Source organism: Rhinolophus hipposideros, assembly GCF_964194185.1.
Source record: "Rhinolophus hipposideros genome assembly, chromosome: 16".
NCBI classification, from domain to species: domain Eukaryota; kingdom Metazoa; phylum Chordata; class Mammalia; order Chiroptera; family Rhinolophidae; genus Rhinolophus; species Rhinolophus hipposideros.
The window spans coordinates 32,391,357-32,418,282 of NC_138062.1; the positions used below are offsets into that span (position 1 = coordinate 32,391,357).

The following is a 26,926-nucleotide window of genomic DNA, read 5'->3' on the forward strand; positions in this document are numbered from 1 at the left end:
GATGAACAAAATCAAGTGATAGACATCACTGGAGATTCTATGTCCAAGTAACAGACCATCTCTCATTCAAACTGGGTAGCACAGTTATGTGACCTCACACAATAGGATTGCTGTGTCAGGGTTGCTTGACACTGCAGCTCAGTGACATCATCAGGACCCAGTTTCTTTTCATCTCTCCCACCCGCCATTCTTCATGCTGGTTTCATCATAAGGATGCTAGCGATATCACTGTTTGTTCCAGTCAGTGCATCCATACAAAGCAATGAAAAAGGAGTAATGTCATCATTTCTTTCTGGTTTTCTGAAGAGTAACGAAAATTTTCTCATCAGCATCCTCTTCCACCTGCCTTCCCCAACCCAGACCCCACCTCCAGCTGACTCTTCCTCGGGTCTCACTGGCCGGAAATGAGTCACATGCCAGTTCCAAAAACCAATCAATGGCAAGGAGAATGGGCTTTCCATGACTGAATTAGATTAATCAGTGTCTACGCTAAAGCTGGGAGATCACCTTCCTCTGTATGACATAGGGAAGAAGTAGATACAAATGAAAAATAGAGTTTTTAAAAAAGCAAGTGAAAACTGTGCAGGAAATTAAGGGCTATTTATATATTGCAAGATCTTAGAGAATTAAACAGAGTAGATCAATGTGGACTCTCCAGACATGAGAAACATATGCTTCTAAGAAGGGTAATACATTTTGTGTCCAATATTTATAAAAGAAAAAGAATATATAGATTTTTTTAAAGATGATGAGAATTGAGTTAAAGTTGACAAAACACTATGGGAATACAGCCTTTATCAGAAAATCTCAGATTGGGCACCTGAGTGAAGTTTTGCAGAGATGTGATAAGTTCTACAATGTTAGGCAGAAAAAAGAGAATCCAGGTCCAATGACTAGCTTTAGAAAAAAGCCATTTCAGAACATTTTAAAGGCCTAGTTTTTGCAGAAGTCTCCTTAGGTGCCTGGGATAGCAGTAAGAACACTGGCGTGTGGTTATATGACAGAGTCTAATGGTTATGTTGCTTTTCCCATTCATGTGTCTGGAATTAGGTTTCTGTTATCAGTGGAACCTACCTTGGTTTGGATTACATGAGTAAGCAAAATGGAGGTGAAGGTGGTATCATTATCAACATGTCATCTTTAGCAGGTAAGAACACTTACTATAATTTATAACAATATTTATAACAATAATTTTTTACTGGTAATTTGGGCCACAAATCTTCAAAGTATATTTATTATCAACTTGGGTTTGGAATTGAAACTTTAATTTTTTATTTATCTTTCATGGCTCTATGGAATTTTCTATTGCATAATGTCAAAAGTTTGAACTATATGTTTATTTCTATTATTCTAAATTGTGACTTTGTAAGTTATCTTATTGCAGTACTATTTTAAAAAAACATTTATATATATTTTCAGAGTTGTTTTAAGACTCCTAAGCAGTAATACATGTGAAAGCACCTTTGACAAAGTGAAAAGTACAAAATGAAATTATCTGATCTCCTAGATGATTTTAGTAAAAGCGTGTAATTTTAAAGTATGGTGCATGTAGTAGTTGGGATCTGCTGTGGGGAGGCCAAACTTTATCTCTACTCTCTTAGGGTCTATGGTTGGGCCTGAGAATTAAATCAACATGAGATAGATTAACAGGAGAAAAGCATGGAGTTTTACATGTATGTGGGAACTGCCAGAGGAAAATGAAGACCCCAAGAAGTAGCTAGGCCTATGTGGTTCTAAACTAGGTTGAACAAAGAGAAGCAATTGTGGGAAAGCAACTAATATACATAGGCAGGCTAAAGGAAGATACGAGTTATTTTATTTTAAGGAGGTCTGTTTGTACAGATTTCTCTCAGCCTTGACTCCAGTCTCTGGTGATAAGAATGTTGCTTTCCTCCTGGTATAGGTAGGGCATCTTTTACATTAGAGTTTTAGCTCCTGCTTTCAGGAAGAAAATGGGAGGTCAGAGTGCTTTTCTCACATCTGCTGTTTTTCAAGTGCTTCTACCTCAAAATAATCCTTAAGCAAAAGTAGCATATTTTGCGGTGGCCTATTCTGCCACCCTTCAAATGCTAACGTGCTATAATAAATAGATCCAAACACATAATGGCTTACATATAGCACAAGCTTATTTCGCATTCATATATCAGCCCAGGGCAAGATTCTTATTACAGGGAACCTCTGCTGTATGCATTCATTTGGAAAATGAGGTTGGCAGAAGCTCTGCTGTCATTAACATGGAGCTTTCATGTGGCATTGGTGGACACCTCTCCAACAGAAAGAGAAAGAGAACACTGAGGAGGCATAGCTACTCGTTTATCCCTCCTTCCAGTGATGCAAACCTCACTTCCGCTCACGTTCCAGTCTAGAATTTAGTTTCATGGCTCACCTCACTACAAGAGCGTCTGGGAAATGTAGTCTACTTGTGTGTGCCTAAGGAAAGAATGGACTGCAGTGGACAGTTAATCATCTCTGCCACAACATGCAATCCAAACTGTTTCTTTCAAGGCAGTAGGATTTAATATCAGCTGATAACATATTACTCAATAGTAACTATAAACTTTTGGCAGGAACTTTTGGGGCAACTTAGCCAGATGCTGTACTTTCAACATGTTAGAAAAAAACTCAATGTTCTTGAATAGTTCTAGGGATATTATAAAGTTGTAAAAGTCTGATCAATAGTCTAAATTATTCATGTCCCAAAATAGTGCGACTTTCTTAAATTATCTGGTTGGTTTCAGTTAGCGTGGTCATTTCAGAAGAGGTGCCCCTCCCCCCCATACACACACCTTGTCCTCTATCTCTCAGCTCCAGGAGTATCTGAGGAGTCAGGTTTGGAGGTACCTGTGACTTTTTTCTCATTCCTCTGGGAATCATTGTCAGGTGGTCCTTAAACCACTGTAAACCTGACACCAGTGGAGACTTCAAAATCTCCTTTACAAGTTCTCAAAAATAGGCTCACTTTGTGAGTTGCTGAAAGACAGAATGGCATCCCTAAAGTTATCATAGACCTAATTCTATAAATTTTTCAGGATAATCAACTTGTAAATTATAACCGTTCCGTTCTAAAGATACATGAAATGGTAAGAACATGGGCAATATTTAAACTAGTTAGCTCCAGAGAGGACCAACGTTTATTCTGGGATGCCGAAACCCTGAAGACAAATAGTCAAGGCTAAATCTACATGATTTTGAAATAAAACCATAAGAAACAAAACATAAGTGATGGGAGAATTGACAAGAAGTATTTAGTATTTTATCAAAACTATAAATGTAAAAGAACTTCAGGAGGTGATCAAGAGACAATTCTCTCTCTAAAGCTAAAGGGTGAGCAAAGCTTGGAGAACCACGAACACTAACTGTACAGGGAGCCCTTTGCCCTGTCACTGGAGGCAGTGATTTCATCTCCGGAAAGCTGGAAGGCCTCGGGGTTGAATCAATTTAGGACTCTCTGGGAGAGATTTTGTACCATAAGACGAGGAAGCTTACTCGCCCTAAAGACCATGAATAGAGAAATGCAATGTAGTACTGTCTTTTAGCCAATACAAATATTTAAATATATAATTAACGTTCATTGGGCACCCACTGTTTACATGACACTATTTCAAACACTGTGCATGCACTGTCTCATTTACTACAACAACCTGTGAAGTAAATTCTATAATCTCCATTTTGTAGATGAAGAAACCATGGCAGGAACAAAATCAGTATCTGCTTAAGCTTACACAGCACGCAGTAGAGTTGGAATTCACAGTACAAGCAGCCTGATAAAAACTTCTTATGTCTTAACCACCAGATTATCTATCTCTTCTATCTATGAGTTTGTTAATCTGTCTCTCTGTCCATGTCGATGTTAGCCTGCGAAGTAGAAGAAACTGAATTCCTATAACTTGATTAAGCCAGTGTAATTTGCTAGTACCTTCAGGCCTCCTGGGCACGGCTTTAATCTTAACACTATATTACTAAACCTTCAATGAAATGTTAAGCTTTTGCCCCAGTTGACACACAGAGTAGAGCCCTGAAAACATTTGAGGAGCTTACCAAAGTCACAAGTCAAAACACGCCATTGAGAAGAGCAATTTAAGGATTGCAATTAGAGGTCCACTTTGCTTTCCTGGCTAAGAGCTTGGTTTATCACACTACACATCCCTGGGTGTTGATTCTCTTCTTACCCATCTCAGAGCCATGTGCGGATCTTTCTGTAGTCATGCAGATTAAATAATGAATGGATATAAAGTCAACGATAAGATTGTTTTGGTTTTTAAATTACCTTTCTGGCACCCTTTACAGTTTAATGAATATCATAACATTCCAAACTGTTTTTCCCTCTTGATAATCCTTCTGACAGCCAGGGTGACTCTTTTTATAATGATTATATAGTTTATCTTTATGCTTTACTTGATACGGTGCCTTCATCAGTATGAAGGAGGCACCCTCCCTTCTTAATGTCCAGCCTCCACACCCATACCTGGTGCATTTATACTGCTTCCTGTTGCCACTGGCCACTCAGGACAGCCCCTGCTATATCTCCATGCACCCAGGGCTTTCTCACTAAGGTGTCCTCATCTCAGAGCATTAAACCATATTAGCTTGTATTTTATCTTCTTACGCATAATGAGATTAGTTTGACAAAAATTAAGGGTTTTGTAATAGTAGAAGGTAAACGTGGACCTCTGCATCTTCACACTTTCCTCAGAAATGCTTTCAACAGTTTTATACCTTTGAAGTCATTGCATGTCGGTAGAGGTCAACCAAAAAAAGTCTTTGAGGCATTCTGGAGTCAAAGTATTTTCCCCAACTTTATTGATGTATGAGGAACAAAAGTGTAGGAAAAGTATTTCCAATGTTTGCTTCCTTGTGTTTTCCCAACTCCTTCTCTACATATTTTTCCTCTTTTACCCCTACTGCTCACTCTATTAAAGGCATAGCTGTGGGTTACATTCAACGCAACCCGAGTGTATCCTTATGTTACGATCTCTTGCATGGATTCAGTGGAGTCCTTCACTGTCATAGTAAAAACCTTGACACACTGGTTTGGGCAGAGAAGTTAATGAGTAATGGCCACTGACGCAGACTGAGTATCAAATGCAATTAATAAGTTTAACAAACAGAGGAGTAGTTAATGTGGAGAGTGATTCCTCAGCATATGGAGGGAAGGGTGTGCTCCAGTCCGGAGCCCCAGAAGTTGTTTTGATCATTGTTAACCACATAGACTCTTCTATGCAAGCTTTCATTTGTAAACATAATATATAAACCTGTACTCATTTTGTCACATTCATCCTTAACTATTAAAAAAAGAAAAAGTTGGAAGGAACAACAGAAAAGAGTGAAGCCTGGTTTAATGTACATAATTAAACAGCTGTGTTCCCATAAAACATCTCATGAGAGTCAAGTGTGCTTCGTAAATATTTAGTTACTACAAACAATGGGAAGGACAAAGTAGTTTTCATAGAAAAAAGGAATCAGTCCTGCTTTCACCTCCCTACATACTCAGCTACTGAAGTCTTGGTGTTCACTGGGGGTATTCTTTGTGCCTCTAAGACAAGTCACACAGTCGCATTTTGTGAGACATCCCATGAGAGCCTTATTTATTCTAAGTCGAAAATATTAGAGTCTCAAAGAAAATACTGGAACAACATAGAATTATTTTTTACCATATCTTAAATATCAGCCCAGTGACCAACATACTTGAGCTGTAAGTTTTATCTAAAATAATGTAATTAGTTTGGAAGTGCTGAAGTTACCACTTGAAGTAACAAATTCAAGTTACTCAAACATATGTTGAACATTTGCAGAAAGGGAATGGGGATATAAAAGTAATTAGGCAAAGTTTCTACTCCAAGAGTGTGTGTGTATCAGTACCTCATATCAATATGGCAGAACTAAATAGTTAGCATGGCATAGACCATTTAAACAGAAACATGATATTGAGTTGCAAGCCATCAGGACTCCCATGGCCTGAAGAGCAGTAGTTTGACTGGAATGTTACCACAGATCGGAAATTTCAGGCAAAAAATATTGATCACCTTTTGTCATACGCAGGCCAAAAGTGAAAAAAAGAAATCATCATGTGGTACCACCTCTGCAACTATTTTTGATATTAGGCAGGGAGCCTAACATAGCATCTATCAAGTTCCAGGCATTGTGATAAACTCTTGGTTATATGTGTTACATTTAACTTTTACAAGTCCCTACAATAGAGGTCAATTTAATAATCATCAATTTATAGTTGAACAGCGAATTTCAGACAGGCTACATAACTTAGAAAATACAGTGAGAATTAGAAGTAATAATAAAAGCAATTTTATTTTGCTATATTTTAGTGTATGTCATAGAATGGATGAACCGACATTATCTGGATCATAATTGGGCAGATGCCAACTGTTATGAAAATGTGAGCCATCTTTCTTGTTTAGTACTGGCAAAGTTCTCCATGGTGTCCCTTTTGTTGTCTTATGGTTTGAAATTATTAAGAAGACACAGACTAGAAGGAATCAGTAGGAAAGATTAAATATTTATAAATTGGCCTTTTGAGGGATGGATAAAAGATTTAGAGTTCCTTAGCCTTGGTGAAAAAAAAAAAGACTCATAGCAAATGAATAATCTTCTAGAATTTAACATAGACATTACCTAGGGACTGTTCAGATGCAGATTCTGATGCACAGTAGGTCTGGGGGTGGGTCCTGATGCTGGCCCTTGGACTACACTTTGAGGAGCTAGCCTCTGGTTTTGCATAGGATGTTCTTTGACTGGCTGGGAAGCTCATCTCAGTTTCCTTTGATCACAGCATAGGCAGTGACTGGACTGTTAGGAAGGGTTTTGGTGGAACATGAGGAACAACTTTCTGAGAATTAACTAAGTTAATTCTTAAAGTTACCTTTCTGGAAAGATTTTTATTATAGAAGATGTGTAGTAGTTTTATGAAAGCTTATGCCGTTTTTTTATGTCATGTCACACTTTAAAACATGATTTGTTTATGGCAAACATGAGACTGAGGGGAAAAGCAGCATCAGATAAAATGTTTTCTTCTGTGGAAAAAAATCACAGAATGAGGAAGTTCACCACTTACTTTGGTCAGCTCTCTGCACGGCATAGATTCTCAGTAGTTCTCCTTTCTTCCTCATGTTAGAGAAGTTATGGTTAAACACAGAAAGATGGCTAGACAGTTTCTTTTTTGATTGTAAAGAAAATGTGAGGGATTCAGATGCCTGCTTTTTGGCACAGCTGCTGAGCTTGTTTGTCAGACAAAGACCAGTTAGTATCCTTAGATTCTCAATTGATTTTCCTAAATTGAATTTCTTTAGCACTTCTGTATAGTCTGTTTTACATGGTTTCTAGCCATTTAAAAGAAAATATGTTTGATGATTCAGTACAATTGCCCTGTCTGAGCAAATTTTGGGTTTTTGCACAAAATCTTTTTGAGCTTTTTATTATCTATGACAGGGGTGTCCAAACTGCAGCCCGCGGGCCAACTGCAGCCTGCAATCCATTTTTAATTGGCCCGCAGCAAATTCCAAAAATATATTTAGTTTACTTAAATAAACCAGGTGAGGCAATACATACTTCACCTCGATTGAGTGGCCCAGCTGTTTGTGTATTTTACCAAATATGGCCCTTGGTGAAAAACGTTGAAAAAAGTTTGGACACCCCAGATCTATAAGATGTAGAGATTAAGGTTATCTCTTGTAAAACATGGGTAGAAAGGACATTAAAGATGGAAGAACTAATGTGTAAATGGAAATTATGTTTTATTTTTCTAAATGACTTCCTTATTTGTTCTATAATTACCTATGTAATTTTTAGGCATTTAACTTTTTTTTAAATAATTATTTCATTAGTCGGTGGCCATTTGGTGTTATTATCCTGAGTGGTTATAAAAAATATTTCTCTGTTTTGTGGGTAGAATTTCTCCCTCTCTTGGTCTTTCTTTTTATTTTCTAAATCTGCAGTTATGAGAGACTAATCATGTTACTAATTAGACATGTTATATTTTGTAGAGAACCATTTTGCAATTCTATAAGTAAACTTGCACAATATTGGGCCAAGAATAAGTATTGAAACATCTATTATTTTTTAGTGTAAGGTATCCATTTTTAAGCACAAATTTTAAAGATTTCTCACAACATTAAACAAAATGTGACATTTCTTTAGAGACTGCTTTCTCATTGTCACAATCCTTTGTTTCATTGTTATTCTTAAATATTTTAAAATAGACTATATAGAAGTGCTAAAGAAACTCAATTTAGGGAAATCAATTAAGACAACATAAGTTCCTTGTGCATATGGGAATTAATTTGGAAGATTTTAAAAACCCAGCTTAATTCTAGCAACTAATTGGTTCTATAGTCATTACACTGGCAAAACTCCCCTGAAGTACTGCTTCATTATACCGTGTTTCCCCGAAAATAAGACCTAGCTGGACAATCAGCTCTAATGTGTCTTTTGGAGCAAAAATTAATATAAGACCTGGTATTGTATTGTATTGTATTGTATTGTATTGTATTGTATTGTATTGTATTAAAGACCAGGTCTTATATTATAGTAAAATAAGACTGGGTCCACCATCCAGTAACTGTGTTTGATTCAGGTGAGCTCAGCCAGTCTGGCAGCCAAAGTCTAAAACCACTGTGCTATAATCCCTATCGACAAACTTGATTAAGAGGACATTTTTAAATGGTTAAATATTATAAGAAATAACATTCTGATAAAATGGTGGTCCTCCCATTAGTTTTATGTGTTTCAGTTGACTATATTTGAAACATGTTTTCACTTCATTTGGTACTTAATTGGTTACTGAACACGTATTTCTAAAATGAATTCACTCCCATAAAACCTTTTGAATTAGCACACACTATATTTTCAGGAAAGAAAACTAATGGGATATATGGCAATACAGAACCCAAACTTCCCTCTCAGGAGCTCAATACAGAGTAAGATTCTGGCTGGAAATCTAGAATTTAAAATTGAGAATCGTGTGTGTGTGTGTGTGTGTGTGTGTGTGTGTCTGAGAGAGAGAGAGAAAGAGAGAGAGAGAGAGAAAGAGAGAGAGATTAAATGAATTTCATCTGCAGGAATGGGTATGGTCACCTAGGGAAAGCGTGTGCATAGAACAGCAAAGAGGACCAGGAACCGCTCTGGACTTCTCCAGCATATTCATGGGCCTGGTCAAGGAGGAAGAGCCAGCAAAGGACATGAGAAAGAGCCGCTAGTGAGTGTGAGGTAGAAGGACCAGTGTAAATTTAGAGGGAAGTGTTTCAGGGATTATTATTTTAAGCAGAATTAACAGTATTGATTGCTATTGAGGAAGAGATCAAGCAAGATGAAGACAAGAAATTTCACCTTAACAAGATGTTGGCCTTTGGCAACTTCCCTAAGGTCTGTTTGACTGGTGTGGTCAGATGAAAGTATGATTAGAGTGAGTTATGGAGCAAATGGGAGGTGAGGAGTAGAGACGATGAATATAATAACTCTTTTGAGGACTTCCTGTTGTCAAGAGAAATGGCATGGTAGCTGGGAAAAGATGTGAAACCAAGAGAGATACCATTTTCAGATGAGTGATACTGAGACATGTTAATATCTCGAAGAGAGGGATTCTCATTTGATAACAGTGACCATTCTATGCCTCTTAAAATACTTTAATTCTTATGACACAACACTTAGCTTATATTCCTACCTCCACTGGTTCCTCCTTCTCAGTCTCTTCTGCTTAGTCATTCTCTACCACAGAGGGCTGCTCTGTATAGTTGTGCAGGTTTTAAATCAGGAACATTAGGGGGCACAGTTTATATTATACGAACTACCACATGAATGGTGTCCCTAGAGTCACACCATGCACACTTGGCACAATTCTCTGTGTGGACCCTCATCACCAGCCTCAGAACGCATTTCTATTTGAAACACATAGAGACATTATAGTTGATGTTGTGGGTTTAAAGTAACAGAAGTATGGTTAATCAATACTAAAGCTAAGCCACAGTAGCAGTAATAATATACTTTTGAAGGAAAAATGGGTCTTGAGATCCAATAGAAAATGTTGGATTTCTGAAAAACTTTCACCCCAACTAAAATCATTGTAAAAAAAAAAAAAAAAAAAAGAGCTTTTCTCCCTCTATGTCGCCTCCCTTTTCAAAGCAGCAAACTGAGGTAGAAATAGTAAGTCTTCACATTTAGAGTCAATTGGCAGGTTGGGGACAAAGCACTACAGATCACTAACCCACCCTGCCTGTTGGAAACAAGAAGCAACAGTTAAAATCTACTTGGAGAGATAAAGAAGAGCTCTCTATTTAACTGGTTTAATCTATTTAATTCATTCTGACTTGCCTAAATAAAGTAATTGAATAATAGGATTCTCTTTATTTGTAATACCCCCAAACTGGAAAGAACCCAAATATATTCAACAGGTGAATGTATATACAATTGAGGGGTTTAACTTACAGTGGAATATGATCTGTATCTGTTGATATACACTACAACATGGGTGAATCTCAAAATAATTATGCTGAGTGAAAAAGTTAGACAAAAAGAGTTTACACTGTGTGATTACATTTATATGAACTTCCAGGAAAGGTCAACTAATCTATTGTGACATAAAGCAGCAGATTAGTGGTAGCCTAGGGAGAACGGAAAGGATGACAAAGGCACACGAGGAAACTAACACAGGTGATAGATATGCTCATGCAGGTGATAGATATATTCGTTATCCTGATTGTGGTTGTGGTTTCATGGGTGTATACATTTGTCAAAACTTATCAAACCATGTACTTTAAATATATGCCGTTCATTGTTTGTCAATTATATTTCAAAAAGCTGTTAAAAAATAAAGCAAAAAGGACTCTTGATTTCTGCATGTATGAAATTAATTTAGGCAGCCTTTGATCTAGTGTCAGAACGTGAAAACAATGCAAGTGTAAACATTTTGCAGCCCAACAGTGAAAATATCATTAGTATGTGACACCAAGATTCATAAAAGCAAGTGCCACTTTGAAAGTGCAAACAAATTCCTTCACATTCTGGTTGCATTTCCAATTCTCCCTTTAAAGGGAAGTATGTCTTGTGCTTGCTTCTTCAACAGAACCAACATAACAGCATTTATTTTACTTTTGTGACACTTCGAACCAGCTTGGGTTCAGAAGTTCAATACCTCCACATACATAACAAAATTTCATTCCAAATTCATTTCATCTTCGACAACATTTATGAACAGCCTCTTTGTGCTTTTTTTGTGGCTGTGTCAGGGAGCTTCTCTCTGATGAAGGTTCACTCTGCATTTCCTGCAGTCCATGAACACCAACTCACAAACCACTGCCTTAGTCTCTGAAACACTTAAGGAGAGTGTGAAACAGCGACTAACTTAAAAGAACAAGAAGCAGCAATGTCTGGTGCACCTACTTATTCCCTTATCTCAAACTCCTAAGACAACTGTGTATGTACCCTGTACAGACATCATGACGTCTTGTCGACTGACACTGCCAAACTTAATTAACTTACACATTTGAGTTAACCTAAAAACAAAACAAGAAGAGAATCACATGTTACAGTACTTTAAGATTATTGGGTGGACGCACAATATGTGAACTGTCATTCTCAGGGATTTAACCTGCTCTTGAGCAAACATTCTTTATAAATTGAGACCTGGCAGGCACCCAGGGAGTGGTTAAGATCTGCATTTGTTGCTGAACCTTGGCACAATACGCTGAACTGACTGGTGGTGTTCTGGGACTAGTTAGCTGGGTGGAGATGAGTATGCCACAGCAGAATAATTGAGTATTATTAGCATGATTTTTGATATTAATAACATTAGAGTCATCAGGGAGCACTCTTTCTTGACTCAGAGAAATTACAAATTTAAAAAATGTGAACACTAGTTAATTCGAGACACTAGTTAAAAATCGGAATATACAAAATCTCATTAAACATATTACCATTGAGTAGATGGAGAATTGACAATTATGAGAAATAAGCTTGATTGATAGTAATAGTTACTACAGTAAAATAGGTTTGTTGTTGTTGTTGTTGTTTCTTTGGGTGAGGGGGTGGGCCAGGAGGTAGGGAAGAAAAGATGCAACACTACTACTTTTGTTACACACGCAACGATACTACTTTTTCTCCAGACCATGAATTTAATCACATGCTTGAACATTACTATTGTGTATATGTGGAAAGTTAAACAAATTCTACAATTGCTTGAATTCTGTTGTTGAGTACATAATTATGAAAGGAAATAAAATAGGACTAAAGGTTTTTATTTCTGGTTTTCTTTTCCAAGGTCATAGAGGGAGGACATCTAGGTATCCACTATAGATCAAAATCAAAAGAAGTTAACTTTTAATTTTCTTAAACACGTAGAGGCCTCATTCAGTGCGATTAGTGACAGGGAAACGCATACTAATATATAATGAAGACAAATAATCATCTCCAAATCCCACTTCAGTAATTTAAACTCCTTCAGCCATTTGAAGACTTCAAAAACGTAGAATATGTACTTTTTAAAATCGTGAGTTAAAAACAAAATTAGACGGCAACTCTTTGGATCTAAAGATTATTCTCTTTGTGTTTTAGATAACACTGACTTCTGTTGACAGAAAGTCAGGGAGACAAAAAAAAAGCTTACATATCACACTCGTGGCTGCATCCCTAGGCTGTAACTTACTACCATAAATTCTGGACAGTACAGGAGAGATCATGAAAGGAATAAACTATGCTAAGACTAGTGATTTTTACAAAGTTGTCTGGTAATTATTTTAGTGTATTTTCTAGATTAGTTTTAAAACGAATAGGCACAACTTATTCATTTGCGTAGCAATCATTGGGTTGTATCTGCTTACTTTTTAATAAAATTGTTTACATTTTGTGTTTGTTTCAGGGCTCATGCCTGTTGCACAGCAGCCTGTTTATTGTGCTTCAAAGCATGGCATAATTGGATTCACACGCTCGGCAGCGGTGAGGATATAACAACCATAGTATCTCTTTTTCTCTTTCTGTATCTATCTGAAACATGAGTCCTATAAAGTCAAGGGGAATAAATTCAGAATTCAATACAGCTGGGTAAAAGATAGAAAAATAATATTATACTACAATCTTTATTATAGAAAATAATTTCAGATCACACAAAGGACCAAGTCAAGAATAGATAACTTTAAAACGAAGTAGATGTGTTCTTGAAAAATATCCTCAGGCTAAATACTGGGAAGATAGTCTTTATTTGAAAAATTGACTCCAAATTTAAAAATTACTAACTTCAGGCTTCCTTAAATAGAATATGCAGTATGCTCCCCAGACATTAGCTTTCACTGGAGATGCTATACAAATGAGTGAGAGAATGGAGGTGGGCTGGAGGGGTGGAGCAGGAATTTACTTTGTAGTCAAGGACAATGTTTCTATGGAGGCCTAGGGTGAAGGGTGTACAGAGTTTAGAAAAATATTTTAGACCTAATTGACCACGTGCATTGATAGTGTGAAATGGGAATGCTTGCCTTTTCATAATAACTGGGAAAAAAGTAGCTTGGATGAACAGGAAAGTAGGATGAGGGATAACTGGATACGTAAGCAGGAGCCAGGTCAAGAGGGGTTTATGGTCCATGGAATGAGCTTAGGTTTTATTCAAAGTACAGACATCAGTGCGTTCTTTTATGCCTAGGAATGACAAGATCAGATTTCCATTTTAGGAAGACCATTCTGGTTTGTTATTTAAAGAATGTGTTGGAAAAGACAAGGGTGGAAGAGGAAAGGGTAATGGGGAGCTCTCTGCAGTGGTTAGTTAGTCTAGGTGAGACAGAGAGATTAGACAGATGAAGAGAAAAATACTAACAATCGAATATATACTAAGGATAAAGAAGACAGATGTGTGACCAGTAAGTGTTCAATCAAAAAGAAAGATAAGCAGCTCCCACAATCTTCACTTAAATTGACTGAACATTTTTAATTTGCAAAGACTTCATCTTTAAATCAACTTTCAATGCCCACAATAAGTGATTAAAAAGCAAAACAAATCTCAAAGACTAGAAATTTTATATTTACAGTGATAAAACTGGAAACATGTACAGTTGATTCTGGTAATTACGTTCTATAAAAATCACTTGCGAACACTGAGTTAGAGAATACCGAACCATTGCTTCTAGAGTCTATCCAGGGTTAAGTTCCTGCAAGCCTCTGATCACATTTTGATCAACCCATCAATACATATGTCAATTTCTGCTTAAAGTTTTATGTGATTTTCTGTTTAAAGATACTTTATGCATTGTGGTATTATGGCCAACAGCACTTTTACCTCATGCTTGAGCGAAGCCTATCTAACACACGTTGTTTTCTCCATAGGGTACATCACAGCCTTACCTTTAAGAATACTAGACAGCACTTCAGCACCGTGCTTGGGGGTCATTTTAAATAGCAAAATCACCAACAAAAAGCACAAAAATAAGAAAAACATGGACTAAATACTCCATGAAAAGGACAGTTGTCTATAGTTAGAAGAGCTGAAACAAAGAAACAAAGCGTTGTTTTGTTTGACCTCAATGTTGGAGCATCTGTGTCTGGGCAACTCAGATTTCTCATTGGTTTGTGCTTGTCCACAAATGACCCCGAAAGTTCCATAAGAATTGATTTTTGAGGAGTTACAAATACATTTTAGCAAGTAAGCGAATGGAATCCTCAATCAACTACGTTTTGTTTTACAGATCGTTCAAATACAATCAATATGTTGAAAATCAAGCCTAAGAATATTAATCTGAAAGTACTTAAATAGCCTTCCAGAGAGTTGACTATCTTTAGAATCAATCAAAATCTTAAAACTTTCCACTAACAGTAGTTTTTAGGCAAAAAAAGAAAAAAGAAAAAAGAAAACTTGGGATATTAATTTTAAGCCTCAGCTTCTTACTTTCAGGTTCCTGCAGAGTTCAATAGATAAGAACAGCTTAGATAATTAAGTACTTTCAGGAGTTGCCTGGTAATACTGATTTTTCACAAAAAATATTAATTAGGTGAGGCTTTCGGGAATTAATTCAGCACCTTCGCTATGTATTCTTTTGCTTTCTGCTACCAGCCTTAACCTTAACACTGCCATTGTTATAAAGCTAGAAGGATATCTGACTAGTATTTTTCACATCAGAGTCTTTTAAACAGCTTTAATTATCAGTGTGTCCTGTGCTGTGCATTTATAAAACTACTGAAACTTGCAACCTTCTCCTTCCAATTGGCAGATGGCTGCTAATCTTATGAAAAGTGGTGTGAGAATGAATGCCATTTGCCCAGGCTTTGTTAATACTCCCATCCTCGAATCCATTGAAAAAGAAGAAAACATGGGACAATATATTGAATATAAGGATCACATAAAGGATATGATGAAATACTATGGGATTTTGGAGTAAGTAAAACTATACCTATCTTTTTCCCCCCCTAATATGAGGGTGCTAAGTACTATCTAGTCATAAGTAATAAAAAGGGAAAAACTAAGGTTTTCAATTTGAGAAATGAATGCAAGCTTCAAAGTTTTGATTTGGCGAACTCTGAAAGAAAATACTTTTTCTGGGTTTCTGAATAGAATGTGTTTATATGTTATGAATTTTGCTTTGAGATATAGACAATGCATCATTAATCAGATATTTGTTTAAAAGGTGATGTTTAGTTACTTGTGGAAGCAGTGATACCTTATGTACCTAAATTCCAAGCAATATTCACGTATACCCTTTGTGAAATTTCATATGGCTCCCTAACTTCAACAATTTTGCTAAGAAAGAATTGATCAACATACATGTTTGTCTGAATTAGAGTAGTTGCAGTTTCACAGTACAAACTCATAGCTGTCATGTTGAAGGAGTCAGACCATCCGGGTTCAAATCCTGGCTCCACCACTGACCCTAAACTTACACATCAAGCCCAGTTTTCTCATATGTAAAATGGAGATAATATAAAACTAAAACAAATTCAGGGAATTTTGAAATTTCATGAATAAGTTGACATATGTAAAGTACTTAAAAGAGCAACAAATAAATAATAGATATTCAATAAATGTTAGCTACAATTCTTCCTATTTCTACTCCAATAACATTTCTATCTGATAAGTCTAAGGTCTACTGATAGGATAAAGATGAGAAAATAATCATTTTCTCAATGTAAATAATAAGTATAAATTCATAAATCCTTCCTGTCAAAATGACAGAAGGTTAGCCAAAGAAATCTACCACTAAATTCATCATATAATTCAGTTAATATCTACTTGAATAAAAAAATGGAGGTAGCAGTATTTCATAGTATACATTTCCCTACTATTACATGTTAAAGGTAGTAGATTATTCAAAAGTAACTCAAAATGATGTAATAATTATGCCTCATTTTCAGTTTTAAGAGAACAATGTTTCCTTCACTTTCAGCCCATCAATGATTGCCAATGGATTAATAACACTCATTGAAGATGATGCTTTAAATGGCGCTATTATGAAGATCACAACTTCTAAGGGAATTCATTTTCAAGACTACGATGCAACTCCATTTCATGTAAAAGCTCAGTGAACATCTTATGTCAGCCATAACAGAAAATAAGCACAAATGACATATTCAGACCATGTCTTCATTTGAATATAGCTTTTTAAATGAAACGTTATTGTTTGAAGCTTTCTTTCATGAATTTGATGTTAATTTTTCCCTAAATGATTAGTTAAATACATAGGTTAAAAAAACTAGGAACGGTCAAAAATACGATGTGACCAAAGTTAGACTGTGGTCCTTATGGTCTAAGTAACGATTATAATGAAGGATGTTCAAAGAACATTCTGCTTTTCAGAAAATGTATTTGAATCTGTGGTTTGTAAGTATTGTTTCTCAGAACATCATTTTAAAGGAGATACTTGAATTGTTATTTAAATCAAACCAGATGTAAACAAACTCATTTTGTTTTGATACTAACATTTTAAAAGAGGGAAACTACCCACAGTGTTTAGTAACAATAACCTTTCACTTTGTATACCATCTTTCAGCTGAACATTTCAGCTCTTTAAAGATGGTATATTTTGGCATATTTTGGGACCAGTAGTTATGATGTAAATTATAATGTGAATATGTCCTAAATGAAAAATCTGATGTATGAGAAAATGACAGAAAGTAACTGGCTGAGATGGTGATCCACAGTTCACCTTCCCATCTGTGAAAAACATTTTCCTCTGCTTACTTTAAGAACTTTAACTGATTCCAAAAATCTCAGGAACGAAACGTTTAATAGTTGTAGCAAAAAGGATAGTCAGTGTTCCTAAAATACTATATTTAAGATTGCTCATTAAGAAAAAAATATATAAATACAATTTTTTTGCTTACTTCTTTGTTTGTATCAACTTTAAAAGTGCCTACCTTTCAAAAAAAAAAACACCTTTTTTTCTAGTCTCCAGAACTTACTTAGTATTCTGTGTATAGCTATTAAAGAGAAGAAACCAATTTTATCACAGCCTCAACTGTAAATATTTTTGTATGTTCAAAGCCATAATCACAAGAAGTAAAAATAGCTGTGATGCTTTGCTGGTTTCCCTGTCAGGTATTTTAAGATAGGATCATTAAATGCACCTGCTTTGGGTAATGTTATTTGTGAGCAATAATTCATGCTAATAATAGTAAAAGCACAAGATTTCCAATTCAATCATTTCCTCTTATCACTCATACAAAATAGACATATTATATAAGTGATTCACTCTGTCTGCTAACTTCGGAGCTCCCAGCTGGGAGGAAAATCCATCCGTGTGAGATTAATGAATATTTCCTAGAGATACTGGAGTATTATCATATCTTGCTCTGTTTTAATTCTGCTATAGAGAACTATTGCCATCATTTTTAAGAAGTAATTTGAATATGAATAACTATTGTCTACATCTTCACTCAATGTATTTAAAAAACACCAAGAAATGAACATCAGTAAATGTCTAATAAGGAAGTTGTATGATATATGAACAAACTTGTTCATACATTCCAGCAGTGACTAATCAGTGAACAATATGAATACTGTATGTTTTGTATCTCTTATCATATATTTTTACACTGTTATGTACAAAACTATAGCTTAAATTTTTCATTTATGGATAATTCTTTGTATTGCAGCCTTCAGTATACTTTGTGTTTTGAATTCATCTTTTTCAAATCAATAAACTATGCAAACCTTTAAAATCAAATACTGAGTAGGACTGAAAAAATGTGATTTATATTTTAAAGGTGATTTTATATTAAAATGTATCTTCTATAAATAGCTTTAAATAAATCTATAGTGTTATATGATCTATCTCTAGATGCTGGTTGAGAAAAAAATAAATATTAAATTGGGGGAAGAGAACCTTAGTTTCCTTAATTGTATTTTTCAGTGAAAATCCGAATGTAAATAATATGTATGTTTTCAAATGTGTTTTTCTTAATAAATGAAGTAGGGCTACCAGAGAGGCATGAACAAAAATATGTGGACACTGAGTAAAGATTGAGACTTGAGAATGACATTGAAATGTCCAACAAACTTGTTTTTTCCATATAAAAATAATTTTAGATACTTGTAGTACTGTTTAAGATACAAGTGATTATTTGATGATTTCTGTTGGGTGTTGCTCTATCTGTTCATAAATTTAGAATAATGACAAGGTCTGAAAATGTAAATTTTTAATAAAATTTAAGTCATTCACATACTAAATATTATTTGCTGAGTAGCTTTTTCCTTACTTTAGAATTTCAAAAGGCACATTTACTGTGAACAAGGAACAGTGACTGGGTCCAAAGTCACAAATGTTCTCATCGGTTCTCCATTTCTTTCCTCTTACTGGCTTCCCCCCTAGGCAGCTCTCTCCATGTGATGCTTCCAGTATTAAATCTGATTCTTATCAACTTGCAATCTGGCAAAACAAGAACTTGTTTTTGGCTACAGAGCTCATTGACCTTTCTTAGCTATGTGACAATCAATGAGAAATTCCTTGTAGTCAGAGAAGTGGCTACTCTGCTTGACCAGAACCAAATGAGATGGCTTCCTCAGAGCTGGAAGAATTGGAGAGTGGTGGGGGACACAAGAGGTGGGCAAGAAATTGACCTGAACTCTATGGACTAAGAAAAGGAGAGGGATAATTTCCAAGAGGAAAATTATTCTGTCATTACCAGCAAGAGGGTGAATACATGCTGAGCTAGCAAAAACAAGATAACCACTGAAGAGGAAGACAAAAAGTGAACAAAGGATTAATTATGCCTTAATCCTTTAGATAAATTTTCATACTATCATGGTCCCTGTAACATGACTTGATCCATCTTTTTTCAAACTGTGTGTCACATTGGATAGGATATAATACAAGAAAAAGAATAGAAAATACAGCAGGTATCTCATGCATATATGATTGTGTTCATTTTCAATATAAAATATGTTTCTTATAGTGGTTCAAGGTGAAAAAGATTCAAAAGCTACTTGCTTTAATAGTGACTGAAATCATTGCCTCTAGACTTCATTTCTGAATTTCTGACTGTTTACCATTTTAATCCTACAGTACTATTTAAACTTATTCACACCATTTATAATAACTTTTACTAAAATTTCACTGTTAACATATAGTTACACTAAATTTTAATAGGAATTTGTAAGTTCAACTTTGAACGATTAAAATAACCCCCATCCCCAGTTTTCAAATAACACTTTCACACATAGATTCACTCATTCTACAAATAATTCCTGAATAATTTTTTTGGTAAAATTTACATACACATGTTTCAGTATATTCTGATCTATTTAGATATTAGTGCAGACATATATTGATTAAGGTTGGGTCTGGAAAACACTGAAGTCTGAAGGAATCTAATACGAGGAACTGGTTATAAAAGTATTGGAAGAACTAAAGAACCAAACATGGAATGATGATCCAACCCAGTGTCAACTGGAAAACAGAATTCACTAGGTATTCCACCACCAGAAAGGGTTCATTCGAGAAAAAGAAAGGATTGCAATCCAGAGCAGGCTGACATGGTGAGCCACACTGCCCTCAAAGATGAAGAAACTTTTAGAAGGGAAAAGGAAGGGGAAGGGCAGTTACAAACATAGAGATCTGTTGTAAACAAATAGTTCTTCCTATAACGATCTGGCGATAACAGACTGTGAGAACCCCTCCCATAAGCCCTGACTCTTCCCACAGATGCTCCCAATTGATTATGTCCAGTTAAGGTCTTTGTCATAATTTTTATCACCAGCAACAGGAGGGTACTACCACTTCCAAACCAGTGGGACTCGGGAGACTACCAGACGTTCAGGAATTAATGAGGAGGCTGTCAAGCAAAGCTGGGACCACAGAGTAGGGCCTGTCTGGTGGGAGCTGGAACCATAAAGGAGGCAGCCACTGCCAGAGATGAGAAGAGGAGGAAATACCCTGAAATCTTCCATCTGATCACCATTAAGTATCCTGTCAGTGTATCCCAATTGAGAAGAGAGCTGGGAAAAGGTAGTTTACAGGGTCAACCCCTTGTGATGCAGAGCTGAGCACTGTAATGGAAGAGAATGGATTTGAGAACAAACACACAAATGACAGGCACGACATACATTTGACATTTTCCCGCTACAATCATAGATTTGAGCTTGCACCCATTAAAGCTTATTAAAGCTTTTGTTTTTAAGAGACATAAATAAAGATATCACTTTAACTCCACAGGAATAAAATGATTTGCCGGGGTCTAGTTCCACAATAGCTAATGTCACTGCAGTCATCTTGTAGGTAACGGCTTATGCATTTAGGCATAGAGATGTATGCACGCCTAATTCCTATCACTAATCCTTTACATCATTTGTCATATTTGTCTGATACTGTGACTTTAAATATATACTCAAGAAATACTCTCTCACCATCACTGTGTAGCTGCTATAAAGGATCCCAGTACAAATTGATGGTATTATTTATTTTTAATTCAATCTATTGGGGAGATATTGGTTAATAAAATTACATAGATTTCAATGAATGACTGTCTTACTAAATCCTATCATATCTTTGGGCTCAGCTGCTGAATTTAAATTGTAAGAGGATAAACTGGTAAATTCCTGCATTTAGGCAGCCCTAAAGCAATTGCATTCTAATCAGTCACCATTGTCTAAAATCGAAATGTATACATTTAAGTAAAAATGTGTGGATTTAAATAAGTCTTACTTCTTTGACCTTAAATTCACACACACACACATATATATATCCAGATGAAAGAACTGGACTAGATAAGTGGCTTTCAAATATTTTGCTCCTGTACCCACAGTAATTTTTATAACTATGTATCTTTTAATCATTCGATAAGATTAGCAAAGGATTCAGGTAAGCCTTGAAGTTCATGGTTTAAAACAATAGAATTTTTTTTTTTCTTTGCTCACACCAGAATCCAATGCTGGTTTTCAGTGAGCAGCTTTCCGTGAAGTGGTTCAGGATCCTTCAACCTTGTACCTTCACTGTATAGGGCTTTGGAGTCATTCACTGCTAGCCAGTGGACCGGAGAAGAAAGAGAAAGAGAAGAAAGAAGAAAGAGGAAAGATTCTTAAACATTTTAGCCTAGGAGTAACATGCATTATTCTTAGTCATAGCCCATTGGTGAGAACTGGGCCCAGGGCCCTATCTAAGTGCAAGCGATGCTGAGAAATGTAGACCCTGCAGACACATGCCTTCCAGAAAAACACTCTCTACAATAGAAAGGGAGCATGACTTTTTGATGCACAAACAAATCTTTTGTGTCTTTTGACATATCTAATATCTCTATAAACCCCTTGTTCCTCACATTGAGTACACTCACTCTCACTCAAGGGAAACATCTAAAATCCCATGTAGTTTCTTTATCCTACTCAAATCCAATCTCTGGTAGATGCAGTCTTCTTCATTGGAACGGTGTGCCTTCTCATGGTCTGGTGACTTATAAACATAAAAGATAATTTATCTAATCTCTGCACACACACACACATAGTAGACCATAGAGAAAAAAATCTACAATAAAATCTCTCATTGGAAAAGGAAAGAATGGGATCACTGGTAAATAGTAATGATACAACCCTACAAGTAGGCATTGTGAGCTCTCCGCCTTGGAAGATTTCCTTGACATTACCTCAATCTTCAATTTGGGATTAATGATTTTACTGGGGTGTGGGGGAATCCTCTGGCTCTGCCCTAAGGGAAATTCTTTTTGGTCTCTTTTCCTCTTTTTTTTTTTTTCTTGGTACCAAATCTTCAGGAAGTTGTGTTGTTTTTTACATGCTCTGTGCTGTCCATACTAGTTTGTTTTAAGTCTTAAACAGTTAAAGGCTTTTCCAGTCTGACTTATAATTTCTTTAGCTATGCAATTCCTTAAAAAGTTAATAGATTTCTGATCTATTTGTTCCCAGTCAATTTCATTTGCCTGAAAAAAACACCCAAATATGTTTAATAGTTGTAATTAATAGTCAATAATCATAATTGTTAAGCCTGATACATATATAGAATTGTTAATTATATAAATATAATTGATACATATATATAATTGTTAAGCCTGATACATTATATATATACAAATATACATGTATATATGTGTATATATGTGTATACACATATATATACACATATACATATGTATGTGTGTATATATATATATATATATATATATATATATATATATATATATTGCACCTCCTCCTCCCATTCTGCTCTTCTTTCAACATAATGGCCGTACATAGAGAAAAGCAGGCTTGGATGGAGCGCCACACTTGTGATTGGTGGCAGAACTACTCTTAAGTGGACATTTAGTGTAGAAAACATTTTTATATTTTATTTTTTTGCATTTGGAGTCTAAAACAAGTTGACTTTTCCAACCTAAAGAAAAGATCTTCTTTTCTTTTCATTTTTATTGCAAACTAGCCAATTCCATCCTCTTGCTTACCTCTTAGTTCCATCCTTCCTATCTATAACCAGAAAATACCAAAACATACCACTAGTATTCTGTCTTCCAACCTCTTCACCTAGAATCAGCCTGAGTAGGCATGGAAGACAATGTACTTATCAAATGTTTTATCTTTGTTTAACATGCTTCTTCACATTTCTAGCCTCACCACCCACTACCCATCTACTAAGCCAATGCCTCATATTTTAGGTTGGTTTGTTGTTCTTGTTCAGCTACATTCCATCGTGGAATCAATCTGCGTTGGCGTAGTTAATGCTCAGTGCTATAGAAGATAAATCCCAACATCAAAGGAACTTAACAAAATAGAAATATATTCCTCTCAGACACAAGAATTCAATACAGGTGTAAAGTGGGCAGCAGTTCAAGAGGGTGATTCAAGGATTCAGGTTTCTTCCATTTTATACCTCCACTCAGAGAGTCGACATGGTGTGTTTGCTTCTTATCCACTCCAGCCTGCTCACAAACCATTTGGAGACCTACTCACTCTGATTGGGGTATTTTCCTTTGGCTTCATTGCTGAGTTGTTTGTATCAGCATCTGTCAGGAAGTTCTTTCCATATAGTTATTCACAGCATATTCTGGTAATCATTCTCTCCTTTGCTCCTCCAGGTCCAGGAGTGGTAACAACCTCCTGCAGTTACTACAGCCAGGGTCTTACATGATCTCTTGCTGTGTCCCTACCCTTACAGATACCTTTTAAATAATTGTTTTACTGAACTCTTTTCAAATCGCCCGGTTTGAGAGTGCCATTTGTTTCTTGCCAGAATCATCGCTAAACTACAACTTATCCAACGACCATTAACTATAGATGTTACTCTTTCACACAGCAGCATCCTATTGATGGAGTTAAAATTAGATGAAACTGGGGTAAAGCACCTCACAGTGTTGGAAATAAAAGAATTCATGAATAACTAACTTCAGAAATAAAAACAGATCCTACAAAAAATTTAAAGATAGTACAAGGATATTAACAAATTTACAATAGTAAACTTGTATATTTACATAAAATGGGCAAATACCTAGAAATATACAATTTGTTAAGATGGACACAAGAGGAGAGAGAAAATTGTATTAGTCAGATAACTTCTAAAGAGACTGCAAACTAGCCAACTTAGTATAATTAAATACTTTCTCAAAAAGAAAATTCTTTGCCCAGATCTCTTCATCGGTTAATTTTCCCAAATATTTAAAGAAAAAGCAATTCCAGCTTTACATGGATTCTATCAGAGTAAAGAGGACAATTCCCAACTTATAAGCTTGATTTCAAAACCTCCCAAGCCCATTATAAAAAGTAAAGACAAATCATACTTTTGACATAATGAACATAAATAGAAAAATCCTAAATAAATTAGCAATCTTCCACATCACAAAATAGCAGAAATCAACACATTGGGTTATTATAGCAACTGGATTTGGTCTAACATTCAAATTTAATCAGTGAAAATTACCATATTAACAAAATTTTTAAAAACCATATGATCATCTTATATGCAAAAAATCTTTGATAAAATTCAGCATCCATTATACCTAAGACAATTAAAAAAGTATGAAAAACTAACAATAGAAGAGTAATTTCTTAGTCTCATTAAAAAACATTCACCGCAAAAGTACAGCATGTTAATGGTGAAATGATTAAAAACACTTTCTCTCTGCTATTGGGAACAAATCAAGGATGTCCACTATCTCTGCTTTTATTGGAAATTGTACTAGGTGGTCCATCTAGTGTAATCAGGCAATGAAAGGAAATAACAATGGGAAGGAAGAAATAAAATTACCGTGTTTCCCCGAAAATAAGACTTAACCAGAAAATAAATCCTAGCATGATTTTTCAGGAGGCCATCCCTTGACCATAAGACCTAATGTGTCTTTTGGAGCAAAAATTAAGATAAGACCCAGTCTTATTTTCGGGGAAACACGGTATTATGACTTGCAGGGGATCTGACTATCAATGTACAAGTCCAAGAGATTGAAATATTAGAATTAATGATGACTTTAACAAGTTACTTTACTTTAACAAGTGTTATAGATGAAAAATATGGCCACAATTCTGTGCAGCTTCTCCCAACAAGAAGTGGAGCCAGTCTATTTTGTGGAGAATCAATAGTGCATGATTTTTGAAGAGATGTTTTTAGATTCATGCTTCTGCTTTTGTGTGTGCAATCTTGCCACCTCATTAACAAGTGTAGGGATAACCTGCTGGTGAATGAGAGACAACATAGAGAAGAACCAAAACACTTCAGTGTTTAGCCAACCCAGCAGCCAGCAATACGTACATGAGTGAGCCCCATACAAGATTAGTCATGCCTAACTCACAGCAGCAGAACTGTACAGCTAAACCCAGCCCAAATTGCCAACCCACAGAATTGTGAGATAAATAGTTTTAATCCACTAATGTATGGTTTCTTTGTTATGAATCAAATACTAATGCAGGAAGGCTCTGAAAACAAAGATACAAAGAAGCAAAATTTGAAAGTAATGTTCAAGAATTTTCCCAAAGTAATTCAAGCGTCTGCCTTAAGAAACAATACAAATGAAAAGAAGAAAAGCACACCTTGCCAAATGATAGTAAAATTCACTGAGAACTAATGCCCAGAAAAAAATCTAAAACCCAGCCAGAGGGAAAAAAAGATAAAGTATCCCCAAGGTAGCAAAAACAAAATTGGTAACTGTCTTCTTAATAGAAACTACATAAGTCAGAAGAAAATGAAATAATATTTCAAAGTTCCATAACAAACGAAAATCCAGAGTTCTATATATGAAATTAAAAAAAAAAAACCTTTCAAAATTGAAAGTGCAATAAAGAAGGTATTTTCAGAAAACAACAAAAACAACAAAAAACAACAGAGAATTTGTCACAACAGATCTACATTCAAAGAAATACAAAGAGTTTTTCAGGCACTGAGAAAGATCCGCAGTTGGAGGAAGAGAAATGCAGGGAAGTATAAAGTCCAATTAAAATGAAAAGGTGTAAGGAAATAAAAATATTTATTTTATTAAGCAATGAAAAAAATGACTTTTAAGGTTAAAAATATGTGAAAGCACAAAAGTGAAGAGGGTGTGAATAAAGTTATCTACATTTTCTAGGATTTGGTAAAAAACTAATATTAGATATTAATAAATTAAGAATGCCTAGTGTAATATATAAGATGAATAATGTATAACGAATAAGCTAATTCAGAAGAAATTCTTATAATAATAATAATAAAAATTAGTTGATGAGTCCAAAGGAAAGAAAGAATGAAAAACAGTACATATAATGGGAGACCCGATAGAAAACAAATGGGTGCATGAGTGATCAAATTGTAAACGAAAGCATCCCACACTTCTCTTCACACCCCACCGTGGCTTCCCATTGCAGTTAGAATACAATCCTGCTCTGATCTCACCTATTTTCATTCCCCTCCTTTCTGACTTCTCTCTAGGCTTGCTCTCTGACCCTTGAATATGTCAAACTTTGTCTCCCCTCTGGGCCCTTGCATTCACTCTTCCACCTAGATGGCTCTCTTCCCATGTATTATTCCCACCTACATGGCTCTCTTCCCATGTATTATTGGCTGGGCTCTAAAATTAACCTCCTCAGTAGGGTCTTCCATGAACACCAGTCTAAAATAACCACTTAGCAATCCTATTCTAGGCTATCACATCAGCCTTGTTTTTATTTTTACTTTCAGAGGATTGATTCTCTGTGAATTTGTCTGGGTGGTTTGTTCGTTTGTTTGTTTATACTTCGTTATGGTTTTTCTACTCTACCACAATATAAGCTCTATAGAAACAAGGGCTTTATCTGTTTCTGTTCTCCATCTAATCCCAGTATATAAAACAGCACCTAGAACAGGGTGTGCATCAAGTATATATAGTTGAATGAATGAATGAAATATCTGTTAAATGGCTAAAGCATTCTAAGCTGTCTTAAAAAAGGTAAGTTCCCTCAAACACCAGAAGTTAATATTTTCAATCTTTTTTTGTATTGGACTTCTGGGATATCCTGTTTGAATCTAAGTACCACATTGTAAGAGGGCTTGGAAATCTGGAGTTTGGATTCTATCTTAAG

General features: G+C 35.5%; 1 protein-coding gene across 3 annotated transcripts in view; it reads left to right on the forward strand.

The window, feature by feature from the left end:
* Positions 1-18,647, forward strand: part of HPGD (15-hydroxyprostaglandin dehydrogenase) — a 28,650-nt gene extending 10,003 nt beyond the window's left edge. For 2 of the 3 annotated variants that reach the window (XM_081076399.1, XM_081076401.1), the window contains 4 exons: positions 1,051-1,147; positions 12,860-12,936; positions 15,192-15,355; positions 16,362-18,647. In XM_081076399.1, the coding sequence (XP_080932525.1) occupies positions 1,051-1,147; positions 12,860-12,936; positions 15,192-15,355; positions 16,362-16,500 (477 nt within the window). In that variant the 3' untranslated portion in view covers positions 16,501-18,647. Of the gene's footprint in view, positions 1-1,050; positions 1,148-12,859; positions 12,937-15,191; positions 15,356-16,329 lie in introns of all 3 variants that reach the window. The other variant, XM_081076400.1, reaches the window with a different exon arrangement.
* The last annotated feature ends 8,279 nt before the right edge of the window (positions 18,648-26,926 follow it).